Genomic DNA, 16815 nt, shown 5'->3' on the forward strand with positions numbered 1-16815 from the left:
CTCCTCGATTCAAGGTTTCAAAGTCAGTTTGTTGTCACATGTTCCAATTAAGGTACAGTGAAATTTGATTCTGTGCATCTACCCGATCTATTCCTCTCATGAATTTATACGCCCCCATCTTACTGCCCATTCATTTAACTGTCTATATTCCTTTGTAGACACTTTGTATTCTTTTCGCGTATTTCCTTCCCACCTTTTGTTGCATCGTGAGGACACTTGAAACAACACATTTCATCCGAGTTATTGATGTAGAATGTAAATAATTGATGTTCCAGTATTCATAGAAACATAGAAATTAGGTGCAGGAGTAGGCCATTCGGCCCTTCGAGCCTGCATCGCCATTCAATATGATCATGGCTGATCATCCAACTCAGTATCCCGTACCTGCCTTCTCTCCATACCCTCTGACCCCCTTAGCCACAAGGGCCACATCTAACTCCCTCTTAAATATAGCCAATGAACTGGCCTCAACTCCCCTCTGTGGCAGAGAGTTCCAGAGATTCATCTCTGATCCTTCACTATTTACAGTTTGTCAACCAATATATGTTGTCTGTTCATCAAAACACACAACATCCATTGACCACCTCTTTTAATCTTTCCTGCCAGTTACATCTTCCATGATCCCTAATAAATGTATCCATTTTCCCTCTTGATAAAACCAGCAATTTAATCTGGAGTGCTTTTTGTGACTTTTGACCTATAACATAATGTGGCTTTTACCTTGCCCTTCAAATTTATAGCACAAAGTTGGACAACTATGTCAAAAATACTGAGAAAAATATTAAGGACAAGTTATTAATTTGGATAGAACAAAAAAAGAGTAAAATCATTTGATAAAGACCTGTAAATATACCTATGTTGTAACTCTTCCATATACCCTGTCATATCCAGGGATGGTGTGCCTTTTCAAGTCTAGAAGGTTGGAACAAATTATGCAAGGGTAAGAAAACCATTGTGATTAGTACTTATTACCCTTGCTTGGTTGATCAGTTAGTATTCCTCCCTTTTAAACACCTGATGAAAGAAGCAGTAAAGAAAGCAGTGCAGAGAATAGTAGGTTTTAATATCCACTAGACTAACATTAAGGTGAGAGGGGCAAAGAATAAAGGAGACTAGACTAAGTGAGACCCATTGGGTTCCAGTCACATGGGAAGCCTGGTCGACGGGGCCAACCGACAATCACTGGAAAAGGTGAGTGGCGCAGCCAACAGTCACCGGCCCACCAAGGTGGCTCTGTGACCTGTGACGATGCCGAGGGATTCGGATCCCACTCACTGTTGGGGAGGGCAGGTGCGATTCTCCCCAGACCCAGAGCTCCGGCCTCAGTTGGTGCAGCAACGGGGATCGCTGAGCAGCAGTTCCCACAAAGGAGCACGGTCAATGGGATAGATGGCAGGTGAGAGGAGGCAGGGACTGGGGAATGGGAGAGAGGCTTTTATTGGGCGGCTGCCCACAGGAGAGTTCCGCTGTCCTGTTGGTCCAGGGCTGTCGGTTGGCTCGGCAGGGCGGCGCTTCTTCTCCACGCTCGCTGTGGGCCGTTGCTGCTGCAGTCTCTCCCCCGTCTCCCACTCGCAACTGCTCCCGCTACCTGACACCCCCGTTCCTCACATTAAATATATTTTTACACATACACTTTACACATTTTTACACATTAATCATGAATAAAGATAAGAATTTACATACAGTTTATGCAGCCAGCGCTTCGTTCGCTTTTTCTTTATAGCGAGTGACCTTTGATAAATCCAATGATTCCTTGCATTTTTCGGAATACCAATCACGCTTATTGGCATTGTGGGTTAGTCCCATTTGTAGGTATGTTACAATACTTACCTTCAGCGGCGCTGCAATTCTGCCACTGGCCGTTTGCGCGATTTTGGCGTGTTTGAGGGGGGGACGGCGTTAAAACGCGGTTTTCTCCGACCTGGTCCTGGATTATATTTTGTTGAAGTGCAAGTTTTTGCTGAAGAATCGTTCCGACGGCCGCTCTGTGTGTTTTAAAAAAAAATTCGCCCGACAAGTTAATCGCTGGAGTGATTTTAAAATCAGCTTCTGAAGCCGTCAACGCTGACAACGGGGCCGGATTTTACGTAGGGGACAGGTAAAAGAAAGCAGTTTATTTTTTATGTATAAAAGTGTTTCTTAAGATGCATTTAATTCACATTTTAAGTTGCGAAACAGTGATTTATTTTCTCGAATGAATCGGCAGTGTTTTTGCTGCCAATACGGGATTAAATCCACCGCAATCACAACATTCCAATTGATCGCGTTCCAGAAAAACCCACTCGCAAGCTGATTTAAATGGCCATTAATTTACAGGTATTAAACATTAAATTCCTTCCATTTGGCCTATAAACCCATGACAATGAGATTTAAAAATTATGTTATATTGTGAATTCTTGTGTGAATGTTATTTGGACACTTAGGCTATTTAAAAATGTTAATCTATTCTTAAAAATGGATAGATTATCAGAACTGAACAAGGAGGAGGACACAAATGCAGGCTCAGACACAGGGCAGATCAGTCTTCAGAGTTTAATCGGTCCAAGTCGGTACACAGGTAAGCAAAACAGAGGCAACAGTACAATCTAGGAGCAGGCAAAAAACAGAGGTCGAAAAACAGGCAATGGTCAAGGTCACAAGATTTCTAGAGCTGGAACGAGGTGATACTAAGTAGCATACACGACGAACTGGCAATGAGAACTAAAACACAAAGGGCTTAAATACAGACTAGCAGGGGATAACGAGACACAGGTGAAACACATCAGGGCGGGGCCAATAATCACATGAGGGTAAACGACCTGACAGGAAATGGGACCTGAAACAAGAGGAGATGCGAGACACCAAAATAAAACAAGAATGCACACTCTAATACTAAAAAACAATAAGAAACAGAAACTAGATCAAACCCGAGACCTGACATAGATGTTTAGATCTAGTAATTGAATTTTTTAATTAGCTACAATTAGGTAACTAATTAATTATATGCTTTAATTTCAAGTCATCCAAGTAAGATTGTTTCATATTTGTTTCAGAATGCTAAATCTATAATAACTGAAAATGCCTTTCAGTTCTCTTAATTTTTAAGAAAGTTATGGGCTTTTGACTGTTCTCGATCACAGCTTTAGTGTTAAGTCAATGAAAAAGCAATAGGGAACAAGATGCTAATTTCCCAGTATGAAAATGGCCATAACTTTTTTAATACTGAAGATATGACAGTGAATTAGGTGTCAAATTAAACTTCTTTTTATGCTTTATCTGGTGGGATAAATTACAGACTTGATTTTTAAAATCTCAAAATTTTGTAACATTGCTACCATTTGTCTGCATTGTCCCATTGTATTAAGATAATAGTAGTTATAGTAAAAATAAAGTATTTTATCATCCTCATAGGGTATTTACGGATGTGATAACGATGTGATAACGTTGTCTTGCAGGCTGATTAAAAAGTAAGGAGAGTCATAAAATGAATAATTTACGATATTTCCCAGTTACTGAATATTGTAAGAAGGCAAAGTTACCTGAAGAAGTGAAGTAATCTCTCAGTGCAGCACCAGTCCCATAGACATTGCTGGTGAGACATTGCTGGTCAGATGGCTCATAGACATTGCTGGTCAGATGGCCTCTGCTATAGGATCTTTGATGCCAGGAGCCTGAGCTCCTTTCCCCGTCCGCCCAGCGCTCACGCGCAGCCGCCACCTGCCCCGTGCTCACGTGCAGCCGGTTGCCAGGTGACAGTCGGGATCAACATTCCAGAGGAGCAGAGCCTGATTCCGGAGCGAGTTGCGGCCACAACGCCTGCAAACTGAACTCAATCATTTCCCAATTGTCCGCTGCGACTATAAAACAAACTCATTATGCAGGCAGTTCTCCAACCTTTAAGACCTGTATATAAGGGAAAGTTCACCGATACGGATCCCGTGTTATGTACAGTATGTGGATTTCTTCATTCTATTTTGTCATGTTTTTGCTCCGCGTTGTATCATTGACAAATATCGTGAAGCGCAACATACGATCCCTAAAATTACTTGCTGTCTTTTACAATATTCAGATGGCATAAATAACAGGAAAGCTCTGAACTAAGAGGCACAACCCACACATGATCACAGACTGCCACTAACTAATTAATATTTATTTTGCAGGCGGGGAAATTAGTGCCTATTACTGGAAGCGTTTCGAAATGTCTGACTGAAATTCAGCCCAGGGTATGTAATACATCGGTGTCATACAAGTTGAGAAGTATAAATAATCCTGATGTCTTTTTTTAATGCAAGATGGTAACGTATCTATCGAACGCCAGTTAAAACGCAGGAAATTTTTGTTTGGAAAAGGGAATTGATCTGAAGTGAGTTAAATCACAAAAATAAAACAAGCCTAGATGGGATGAGGCATGCAAAACAAATAGTTGAATGGGTAATGGACTTAAAAGTGGAGATTGAAGGACGGTGTTATACATTCCATCCGTACACAACTGGCAGGAAAATTATTGACTAGATGAAGCCGAAAGACAACACAGATGGTCGACACAAAATGCTGGAGAACTCAGTGGGTCAGGCAGCATCTCTGGGGGGGAGGAACAGATGACAAAACTGATCATTTGTTGAAGGTAGAATATGGGATGGGGTGGTGATGGTGGGGGGCGTTGGGCTGCAGACAACCCTCAGGTTCTGGGTGTCAAGTCAAGTTTATTTGCCACATACACATACGAGATGTGCAGTGAAATGAAAGTGGCAATGCTCGCGGACTTTTGTGCAAAAGACAAACAACCAAACAAACTATTAAACACAATCATAACACACATATTATTTTACATAATAAATGATGGAAGGAAAAACGTTCAGTAGAGTTAGTGTCTGGTGAGATAGGTGTTTACAGTCCGAATAGCCTCTGGGAAGAAACTCCTTCTCAACCTCTCCGTCCTCACCGTATGGCAACGGAGGCGTTTGCCTGACCGTAGCAGCTGGAACAGTCCGTTGCAGGGGTGGAAGGGGTCTCTCATGATATTGTTGCCTCTGGAGTTGCACCTCCTGATGTATAGTTCCTGCAGGGGGGCAAGTGAAGTTCCCATAGTGCGTTCGGCCGAACACACTACTCTCTGCAGAGCCTTCTTGTCCTTGGCAGATGATAATGTTCCCGGACAAGATGCTTTCCACCGCCGCTGCATAGAAGCACTGGAGGATCCTCGGAGACACTCTGAATTTCCTCAGTTGCCTGAGGTGGTAAAGGCGCTGCCTTGCCTTACTCACGAGAGTATACTCATGAGTGTTGTCGATGAGAAGCAATGTGGGTCGCTATGCTCCTGTTGAGAGGAATTCACAAAACAAATAGATAGGGACACTAGCTTCTGTGGTTGGAATTTAGAGTCAAATATCCAATTAGTGCCTGGAAAGTGGAGGAGTCTGACTAAAAAGGATGCTTTGGCATCCTAGCGCCAGAATGTAGAAACCCTAATTTAGATACGTGTACCAAAGGTGTCACGTTCCAGGACCCATCATTCCTCTGCCTTGTCCTTCCACTGCTGTGACATTCCACATAAATCTTAAAGAAATAGGTTATCAACTCCTAACACAACTTTTAAGCATAACCTGAAGCTATTTTTCTCAGTGTAACCAATAGAATATCCCTTTCAAAACAGTGTATGTTTTCTGAAGCGTTACCAATTATTCTACCACTTCTTCAGAATGAGGTCCCTAAAGAAGGAATACAATTGAAGGATTTTGCCATATTCAGAGCAGCAAGACCAGATAATGTAGCATTTGGGATGTAGAATGGGGTGGGTGTATATTCAGTACAATTTACATAATATTTGAATTGGCAAACGACCAAACTTTGGAAAAGCTCTCTCGGGTGAACGGAATCTTGAGGGGCTTGAATTAGACGGATTTCTTTCAAAAATAAGTATACAATGGAATATTGTACTTTGAGAAACAACATGTGGTAAACCAGTATGCTCTGGAGAGAAATGGTAACGTGAATCCCAAAACATTTCAGTACTTGGATTTTCCAACTAGGTCTATCGCCATTTGAATGATTGTAATTAGCTAGCAAGTACAATTCTATTCTATTTTTGGCTGCAAGGATGGTAGAAGTTTAACTATATGGAGCTGGATCTTTCAATAAACATTTCTTAGGACATGGGATGGGGTCAGGTGACACTTTATTGCTTCCAAAACTTTCCTGATATCCGACTACAGTGAAAGTGGAATGATCTACATTCATCCTGTCCCCACCTGGTTCCATCACTCGCATACATAGCTGCCTGTATTTTCTCTGCTCTGGTTCATCTTTCCTATCCCTCCACCATCTGGTTACATCTGGCCACCAACACTTCCTTATCTGGTACCCTTCCCCTTCCTTATCCCTTACCCTACTTGTCTCCATATCCTTCATTTTTTATAAAAAATCAATTTCCACCTATCTCCTACTAGTACTTCTCTCACTTCTTTTTCCTGTCTGAACTCTCAGTCCTAATACAGGGCCTTGACCTGAAAGTCGACCATCCATTTTCCTTCAGAGGTTGCTTGGCCAGCTGTTGTCCAACAGTTTGTATTTTGCTCAACATTCTCTGTTGTTTCAATCTTGTTCCATTTCCTGGGTTTCGGACACACCACCTGCTAATCTGGTGGCTGAGGATTGGCTTTGGCAAGATAGCCAGTATTTTTGTCCTAGTCTGGACAATAACTTTTGTGAGCCTATCTATTGAGAATGCCTTAAAGCAAATGAAAGCCTTCATTGTAACACTCTTTGGGCATTCGTTAGAGGAAACAATCTATAATAATGCTCCACTGTGAAGATTGTGGCGCAGATGTCCTGGAATTGCTCCATTTCCAAGAAAGCCACAATACTTTCAATTCTGTGCTGCAATCGCACACGTTGAATGTGGATGCTATCATATAATGAAGCAGGTAGATATGCTACAGAATAATTAGTCTGTGATGCTGAAAGCATTTATAGTTTGAAAACAGCATTTCATGTAACTGGTTTTACTAGATGTTTAGTTCCTCCTTGCTTTTTTTTTATTGTATCTGCTAGTTTGCTTGAAGCCAATTCATCCAGAGCAAGAATGTGCAAATAAAATTAATAGCCAATAAAACAGTTATTAGGATGTTAGCTGGGATGGAAGAGAATCAATCCCGTGATACTTTTAGGAATAGTCATGTAGGATTTATTTTATTTGTCTAGCTGAATATTATATTTTGGATGTACTATGTCACATATAAGAAAATATTAAGACTAAGTACTGTATATTAAATGTATATTAAAGATTTAGGATTGGTCTCAACCCTCCAAAATTCTTTTTTTTTAAATAACTGTTTAAAACTGACTTTTTTACATTCTTACCATCATAAATTCTCCTATATTTGTAATTTTTTTTTTAAAGTACTATATTCAAAACTGATAGTTTTGAGGCTTATATGCAATATTTGATCCTGTGAGTGATTTTTATATGGCATTGCTCATAATGCAGAACATGATTTTAAGCGTGGAATAGGAATGCAAGCATGTGAAGACAAATTGCCCACTTTGTGGTGGGCTGAGGTTTATGGCAATTTGTTTTTGAGATTTTGTTAATGGCTAGCCTACATAGAAGTCTTAAAGTTCCAAAATGACAGTCCAAAGATACAGTTTGATGGGGCATACTGCTTTCTTTCCATCTTTTAACTAAGCCATCGCCAGTGGTGTGTAACAAGTCAATTCTGGCTCATGTACATCTGATAGGGGAGTTCCCCTGTCAACAACATGCCCTGACACCTAATCAGTATGCTCGACTGAACTCTACATTATAATATGTTTAAGAAAGAACTGCAGATGCTGGAAAAATCGAGAGGTAGACAAAAATGCTGGAGAAACTCAGCGGGTGAGGTAGCATCTATGGAGCGAAGGAATAGGTGACGTTTCGGGTCGAAACACTTCTTCAGACTGATGTGGGGGTGGGGTGGGGCGGGGGAAGAAGAAAGGAAGAGGCTGAGACAGTGGGCTGTGGGAGATCTGGGAAGGGGAGGGGATTGAGGGAGAATGCAAGGACTACCTGAAATTGGAGAAGTCACTGTTCATATCGCTGGGGTGTAAACTACCTTATGATTGAGGCAGTGCAGCGTAGGTTCACGCGATTGATCCCTGGGATGGCGGGACTGTCATATGAGGAAAGATTAAAACATTATAAAAGGACTGGACAAGCTAGATGCAGGAAAAATGTTCCTAATGTTGGGCGAGTCCAGAACCAGGAGCCTAGAATAAAGGGGAGGTCATTTAAGACTGAGGTGAGAAAAAGAAAATTCACTCAGAGTTGTGAATTTATGGAATTCCCTGCCACAGAGGGCAGTGGAGGCCAAGTCACTGGATGAATTTAAAAGAGAGTTAGATAGAGCTTTAGGGGCTAGTGGAGTCAAGGGATATGGGGAGAAGGCAGGCAAGGGTTATTGATAGGGGACGATCAGCCATGATCACAATGAATGGCGGTGCTGGCACGAAGTGCCGAATGGCCTCCTCCTGCACCTATTTTCTATGTCTATGTTTCTACGTTACCCAAGCAAAATATGAGGTACTGCTCCTCCAATTTGCGGTGGGACTCACTCTGGCCATGGAGGAGGCCCAGGACAGAAAGGTCGGATACGGAATGGGAGGGGGTATTGAAGTGCTGAGCCACTGGGAGATCGGGTTGGTTAATGAGGACTGTGCGGAGGTGTTGGGCGATAATATATTCTATGCAACACTTCTGCACCAGGTGTCTTCTCAGTTTGCTTTTCTGTCGTTTTGGGTTTCTACATTGCTTTTAATACTCCATTTAGGGACATTTAGTTATTACTAATAACATTAGAAGACATGGTCCAAGGAAAGATGAGAAAAGAAAAAATGAAAAATAATTTGGATCTCAAGGGAATTTTTGAGACTATGATGAGACTAGAAGAATAACTGACTACGACAAGGTAACTGGACAGAAAGAAAGACTGAAACAGAGTGTGTTTTCTTTATGTAGTCACTTACCTTTAAATGTGCACATCTACATATTTTGTAACCCAATTGTGGCTGGGCCAAGGAAGTGTTGGGACTTTATCCAAATGTATTCAAATTATCTGGCCCCAGAATATTTGGGATTGTTGTCTCCATGCACAGCAGATTGTATTGGCTGAAACAGCCAATTATTAATACAGATTTTGCAAGAAATGTAAAATTGCGGCCTTTGTCTTTTGGTTTTGGTGTATAAGATGGAGAAATTAATTTATTTTGCAGTTTTAATCTATTTTTAAAGTCACTTGGCCTCACAGGCTATAATTGTGCCCTCACAAACATGATGCCTCGTAGTCGTCATGCCTCAAAGTTATATACATACACATTTTGGAAAATATTTGGTGATTGGTTGAGGTAAATACACAACTAATGCATGGAGTGCAAACCCAAAGAGGTAATGATGAGACTGCATGACTAATTATTAATGTGTAGATAAAGGGAAAAAGTTTTTAAAAGTACATCTAAAATGGCTATCTTAGACTGGCATTGCTGTAAAATTCTATGAAGCTAATTGTTCGTAAAACATCTAATTATATTTAAACAAATCCAAAGTTTGGTTCATATGGTAATATATAACAATTTGTCTTTTATCAATCATAAGTAACAAAAAAGCTGAAATAGTTTACTATTTTGTTTCAACGACATCTTAAGCAATCTTATTGCCCATTCAATTATTCATCCATTGTCTTTTTCTGTAGTCCATTGACTCAAGGCATTTGGTAAAGTAATTGATGATGGACTGATCCAGTAGATTAAGATGCATGGGATTAGTGACTCGGTTGTTTGGATTCTGAAATGCCTTACCCCATAGAAGACAGACTAGTGGTGGAAGGTTTTTATTCTGGCTGAAGGTCTGTGAACAGTTGTGTTCCTCAGGGATCTGTCGTAGGATGTCTGTTGTTCATGATATATATCTCTATATCAGAAACCAAGAAAACTTGGACGTAAATGCGGACGGACAGGGAGGAATGCTGTTGGGATTTTAGATCAGTGAAGACCCATTTAAGTATGATATTGGAATTATATTGGAGTTTACTCCAAGTTAGTGTGAGGGTTTGCACTTTGGGATGTCAAACGTAATGGGAAAATATGCAGTTGAGGGCAAGACCTTTACCAACTATGCTGCATAACTCAATAGCTCTCTAAAAGTGACAGCTCGAGCAGATAGTGGTAAAAAGGGCATGTGGTATGCTTGCGTTCGAGGCATTGAGTACGAGTGAGAAGATCATGTTGCAGTTTTATAAAACTTTGATTAGGCCGCATTTGGAGTATTGCACCTGGTTCTGGTCATTGACTGGAAGGTTGCGGAGGTTTTGGAAATGTTTTACCAGAATGCTGTCAGGATTAGAGGATGTCAGCTAATAGATGATGATCAAACTTTGATTGTTTTCTCTGAAGAGTTTAGATGGGGGGGGGGGGGAGATGCGTGCGGCAAGTTTTTTTTTTAATACATAGCGGCGGTGGATGCCTCTAATGTGCTGCCAGCGATGGTGGTGGAGGCAGATATGATGGCAACATTTAAGGAAAGTAGAGATAATGATCATGTAAGGCAGAGGAAATTAATTTGGCATCATGTCCGACATGGATATTGTGGGCCGCCTGGCTTTCTGTGCTGTTCTATGTTCAATTTTTGTTGGTGTCTTTCTTGTTTACCAGTTTGCATTAAGTGAGTTGATATCTTTGATAACATTATAGATAAAAGAAAAGTATCATGAATCAATTTGTTCCCTCATATTAAAGATGATAAATTCTGGAGTTATTATCAGACGTTCAGATACTTTTTATTTAATGATTTGTTAAACTATGTCAGATAATATAGCCTGAATAAATAACGTGTATTTATTTTTCTCATTGCTTACTCATGCAGCCTATTACACCACCCAGGGTAAAAAAGTTTTTCAATTATTGGAATCCCAAACCTGGTGCTGCCACTATTTTCTATGGCAAAGCAAATGATCCTGATGTTGCATCATCGTTGCAACATGGAGTTTCTACCAAATCCTCTAATTCTGTAAGTATTTGTTGTAATGTTGCAATATTTCTTGTTTTTTTTCCAAATCATTGTTTCAAAATTATATTTTTCTTGCATTTTTAGATACGAAAAGCAATGGAAAATGTGATTCATTATGTTTACAGTAGTGATTGTATAGCAAAATTCAGACATGATCCTTTAAATAAAACATAATTCTGTATCTCTAAGTCTTAACATAGACACAAGAAAGGATGCAATTAGTGAAGCGGTGAGATAGCATCTGTGGAGAGAGAAACAGAACTAATGTTTCAGGTGCTAATACAAGAAGGAGGTTCTAATGTTTCATTAGACCTAGGAAAGGTTAGAAATTATATATATTTTACAATGTGGAGAATTTAGTGGGATAGAAAGAGGAATGGGATTGGTGTTGTGTGAAAAAGGGCAGTGAAGATTTAAAAGCGTAGCTAACCTTTGTGAAGGAAATGAAAATAGAATGAGGTGAATGAAAATGAGAGAGAAGAACATAATACTCAAATTGTGAACTGGAGAAAACTGTAGCTGCCGGAAACCTGAAATAAACTAGAGACTGCTGGAAGTACTCAGCTACTCAGCAGATTAGTCAGCATTTGTGGAATGAGAAAAAAGTGAGTTAATGTTACCCTCCATCAGAATGTGTCATTTTTAATGCAAACTGGATAAACTGGTCGTCTGACATTCTTTAATTCCATGTTAAATCCTGAGGGCTGTAACATGTCTAATTAGAAGATGGGATGCCCTTCCTTGAGGAAAAGCAACACCATAACATCTGTAGTTTAAGCAGAGCAAACAGGAGGAGCGGGGGGGTTGTTATGGGAGGTATGGAAAGTATGGAAAGGGAAGGAGGACAAGAATGATGATGATTGTTAATCATGATGTAGACAGGTGTATCATTCAGTTTGGCACCACATTATTTCAGAAATTTGAGTATCACAGTGGATCACACTGGCATCAATGGGGTGCAATCAGACACTACCATCAGGGAATCTGGTGCAAGAGTTTGCTGGAGTGGGTAGGGAAGGGTCCCTTGTATAGCAATGTTACAAAATTTTGAGATTTTAAAAATCAAGTCTGCAATTTATCCCATCAGATAAAGCATAACAATAAGTTTAATTTGACACCAAATTCACTTTCATATCTCAAGTATTAAAAAAGTTATGGCCATTTTCATACTCGGAAATTAGCATCTTGTTCCCTATTGATTTTCAATGGACATTACAAAAAAGCTGTGATCTTGGATTGTCAAAAGCCCATTTCTTAAGGAAAGATTAACATTTTTAAATAGCCTAAGTGTCCAAAGATTATTCACAAATAATTCACAATATAACATGATTTTTATATCTAATTTACATTAATTTATAGGCCAAATGGAAGGAATTTAGTGTTCAATTGCTGTAAATAAATGCCCATTTAAATCGGCTTTCTAGTGGGTTCATGTGAAACGCGCTGGTTTAGAACGTTGATATCGCGCTGGATTAGTGCCCTCAAATGCCGAGAAAAATACTGCGGGATATAAAAAGCCCAAAATGAACTACTCGCTATAGATAACTTGATATATAGGGTTATATATATGCCCCATTTAATGTAAAAATAAGGTACATACCTTTAATTGTTTGCTTTATAAAACCCTGGGGCTGCGAGAGGTTGCGGAATCAGACAGTAATTTAAAAACTATTAGAACTATATTATCGAGGCCTATAAAACTAATAATACCTTTTGCGACCGGGTCTTGCAGCGATTTTTCGTTAATGATTTACTAGGCTGAACATCTGCGATTAGTACAGCCTAGTAAAAATCGCGTTTTAAACCCGCCCCCTCCAAACAGCGCCAAAATCGCGGACATGGCTGAGGGCAGATTCCCAATGACGATTCAGGTAGGTTTTGTAACATACCTACCTTGTATCCAAAATACTGAAGAGTGCTCAGATAAGGTCGATGGGTGCTCATTGTGACAGGAGTGAATGCAGGTGCACTGTAACGTTTATCAGGACTGCATCAACTAAGGATCGAACTGACAAGGAATGAGAAGGAGTCTATTTCCAAGCTATCACATCAGGCTGTACCAAGGCAGGAGAACTTGACCTCCATTCTGGGATTATTTGGAGATTGGCAATAGTCCCATTTCAGAGTGCCTACTCGTTTAGGCGACAACTACTGAATGTAGAGTCTGCTTTCATCCAGATGCCTATCCTCAATGAATATTGAGCTGCCATTTGTGAGCAGATTGCTCTGACAGTGGACACGTCATGTCACCTGAGAGCAGCTCATGGTCCTGGAGCTAAGGGCTACTACACATGGCCAACTGCATGATCAGAAATGGTGTTTGAGAAACCTTCAATGAGTTTTGAAATTATTAAGTCAGATCTCCCAATGTCAGAAGAGTGGCCTTTTAAAGTTGAGTAAACATATGATGACAAAACAACATTATGTGCTCCCCGGATGTATTGGAATGTTACACAACAATCATAAATTGAGCTCAACTTTCATTAGTAAGGGTGGAAATAGGCATTACGTGAGTAGTGATGACATTAGAGGCATACCTTGTGCACCAAACAAAACATACAAATATGAATATTACACACATGGCTGGACTAATTTTGTCTTAGTTCACCAGAAAATGATCAATGGGCTAATGACGTCTGCAAAATCAATTTTTGCATGAGTTGTGCATGTAAAACTGTTGCCAATTGATTTGATTTCTATTCTTGATGTGAAATTATTTACTGTTATTATCTCAATTGCAGGCATGACCAACAAAATAATGTATTGCAAAACTTGTCTATTAAAATCTGTAAAAGATATGGGTGAAAACAATTCTTAAATCTTGATTATTTTCATAACATTTTTAACTAATTAACTAGATTTAATTTGGGCTACAACCCAACCATATGACGTACAGTTTGAAAGTATAGAAAATGAGAATGAATTGTTGCAAATTACGACTTCTAAACTTGGCGATGAGACCTTGCACATGAAAGGCTCTCGCCTTAGAAAGCCTGAATCATGGGTGACTAGTTGAGGACAGCAGAGACTAGAACTTGTCTACAAAATTACTGACAAACAATGATTTTGAAGCTGATTTCGAAGATAAAACATATTCAAAAGCATTCCAAAATTGTTTAAAAATATCAAACTATCTATATTACTAAAAGTCTGTTCTTGACCGGTTTTGGTCATCTGTGCTGCGATTTCCGAGAGAACGCCGCCACCTACGGCCGTCATTTTTGGCCACCTTGCTCAGAGCCCCCCTCCGCCGTATGTGTGCTGCAGATTTTTCCTGTCGATGAAAAATGACAGAGATATTAATGATTTTACAAAATTCCCCATTCTCTCTGCTGCCCCTGCTGGCGGCAGGGGGGAGGTACTATAAAACCAGTAAGTGGTGTGCCCCAATCAGTCTCTTCAAGATGGAGGAAGGCAGACGATCACATTTCTCTGAGCTGTGAATAACACTGAACACATGTCTACTCAAATGTAAGTGTCCTTAGTGGTTCTAAAACGCTTGCAGAATGTGTCTATTGGTTCTAAAATGTTTGCAAAAAGTGTTTATTGGTTCTAAAATGTTTGCAAAAAGTGTCTCTTTTGGTTCTACAATGCTTGTAGATGTGTCTTTTTTGGTTCTAAAATGTTTTTTAAGTTCTCTCCCCCCCCCCCTCTTCTCCCTCTCCTCTTTTCTCCTCTCCCCCCCCCCTCCCTTTCTCCTCCCCCCCCTCTCCTCCCTTTCCTCCTCCTCCCCCCCTCCCTCCTCCTCCTCCTCCCCCCCCTCCTCCCCCCCCTCCTCTCCCCCCCTCCTTTCCCTCTCCCCCCCCCCTCTTTCCTCCCTCCCCCCGCTCCTTTCCTCCTCCCCCCCCCCCCCCCCTCTCCCCTCCTCTCCTCCCCCTCTCCCCCCCTCTCTCTCCCCCCCTCCTCCCCCTCCCCCCCTCCTCCCCCTCCATCCCCCCCCCTCCTCCCCCCTCCCCCTCCCCCTCCTCCTCTCCTCCTCTCCCTCCCCTCATCTCCCCTCTCCCCCTCTCCTCTCCCCCCCCTCTCCCTCCTCCTCCCCCCTCTCCTCCTCTCCCCCCCTCTCCTCTCCTCCTCTCCCCCCCTCTCCTCTCCCCCCCTCTCCTCTCCCCTCCCCCCTCCCTCCCTCTCCCCCTCTCCTCTCCCCCTCTCCTCTCCCCCCCTCACCTCCCTCCTCTCCCCCCCTCTCCTCTCCCCCCTCCTCTCCCCCCTCTCCACACACTCCTCTCCCCCCTCTCCTCTCCCCCCTCCTCTCCCCTCCCCTCCCCCTCCCTCTCCCCCCCCCCTCTCCCTCTCCCCCCCTCCTCTCCCCCCCCTCCCCTCCCCCCTCCCCCCCCCCTCCCCCTCCTCCTCTTTTCCCTCAAACCCCCCTCCCTCTCCTCTCCCTCCCCCCCCTCCCCTCTCTCCTCTCCCCCCCTCCTCCCTCCCTCTCCAGTCCCCTCCCCCACCATTCCTCCCCTAAACCCCCCTCCCCTCCCCCTCCACACCCCTGCTCCCCTCTCAGCACATCCTCTCTCTCCCCCTCTTTCCCCCCCCTCCCTCCCTCCCCCCCCCCTCACCCTACCCCCCCTCTCACCCCCCTCCCCAACGGGTCTGCACTTGGTCTAGTTTAAAATAAACATAAAAATGATTCGAACACCCTAAACCGCCATATTTAAAATCGTTCAATAATTTCAAACAATTTTAAAAAAGAATACCAGTGTAGTCTAGTCTAGTGCAGATATGAATAGATTTCCCAACATACGTATTGAACCCTGCTTCTTGACACCAGCATTGGAGTGGACATCAGGAGTTAGCACCTGACATCACATTGTGGGTCTTCCATGCCTTCTTGTAGATGCTGAGAAAATGCTTCTCCTTGAGCAATCTAGAATTGATGGAAAAGGTTTAGAATAAGAGGTCACCCATTGACGACAGAGATGAGGAAGGATTCCTTCTGATTTGAGTTTTCTACCCCACAGACCTATGGAACCCAAATCATTGAATATATTCAAAGCTGGGAGAGAAAAAAAATGATTTATTGGGGTCAGGGGTGAGGAGAAACAAGCAGGAGGTGGAGTTGATGCCAAAATCTGATCAGACTTTATCACACTGAACTGTAGAGCAATTTTGATTGGTCATATGGCTTACTCCAACTCACACTTGTGTTCTAATGAAATCCTGAATAATCTTACACTGCACAGCTGAATGCAAGCATTCCACGTAGGGTTGCCAGATTTTCCATGTACAATCTAGCCCATGATTTGTGAATGATTTGCCTTTGAGAACCGTGCAATCTATCAATTGATCATAAACACGAATTTTTAAAAAACTAGATTTTCTTGAGTTACTTTCCATTAAAAGGAAGCAAATTACACATCAGTTAATAGCGTCTATTTTGTTTGTGCATAAATGGTTCAGTGCTTGAAAAGACAGACTTATTTATTTCCCAGTTTCACCCATATTGCTTATACATTTAAATATCTGGAAAGTTTTAGTAAACTAGATAGAATGATGATGGTGTGATCCATCATGGATCATTTCAAGTATACTATCTGACAAAGGAGCAACATACACATGTTTCTGTATTGTGGAATATTATTTCATAAGCATATTACTCGTGGTTAATTGTTGCTAGGTTGCAGTGACAGCAATAAAGTTAAAATGGTAGTCAATGGTTGCCTCAATGGAGCATTGGAAACATTTAAAAGACAAAGTGCGGGAAAAACTCTGCAAGTCAGGCAGCATCTCTGAAGAACATGGATAGATGATGTTTTGGATCGGGGCAGTGGGGGTGGGGAAGAAAGCTGAAGAGAGGTGGG

At 41.6% G+C, this 16815-nt stretch overlaps 1 protein-coding gene and 1 long non-coding RNA gene across 2 annotated transcripts in view; one reads left to right on the forward strand and one right to left on the reverse strand.

Annotated features, from left to right (window-relative positions):
• Window positions 1-410: 410 nt before the first annotated feature.
• LOC129709855 (uncharacterized) lies at window positions 411-3688 on the reverse strand. Its single transcript, XR_008725586.1, has 3 exons — window positions 3519-3688; window positions 1831-1985; window positions 411-912 (listed from the first exon to the last, which is right to left on the reverse strand). It is a non-coding gene; the product is annotated as an uncharacterized LOC129709855 (long non-coding RNA).
• A 27-nt stretch (window positions 3689-3715) lies between these two features.
• efhb (EF-hand domain family, member B) overlaps window positions 3716-16815 on the forward strand; it is a 39887-nt gene continuing 26787 nt past the window's right edge. The window contains exons 1-3 of the mRNA XM_055656438.1: window positions 3716-3929; window positions 4140-4202; window positions 10874-11017. Of these exons, the coding sequence (XP_055512413.1) occupies window positions 3855-3929; window positions 4140-4202; window positions 10874-11017 (282 nt within the window). The 5' untranslated portion in view covers window positions 3716-3854. The remainder of the gene's footprint in view (window positions 3930-4139; window positions 4203-10873; window positions 11018-16815) is intronic.

This window comes from Leucoraja erinacea, chromosome 2, assembly GCF_028641065.1.
Source record: "Leucoraja erinacea ecotype New England chromosome 2, Leri_hhj_1, whole genome shotgun sequence".
NCBI lineage: Eukaryota > Metazoa > Chordata > Chondrichthyes > Rajiformes > Rajidae > Leucoraja > Leucoraja erinaceus.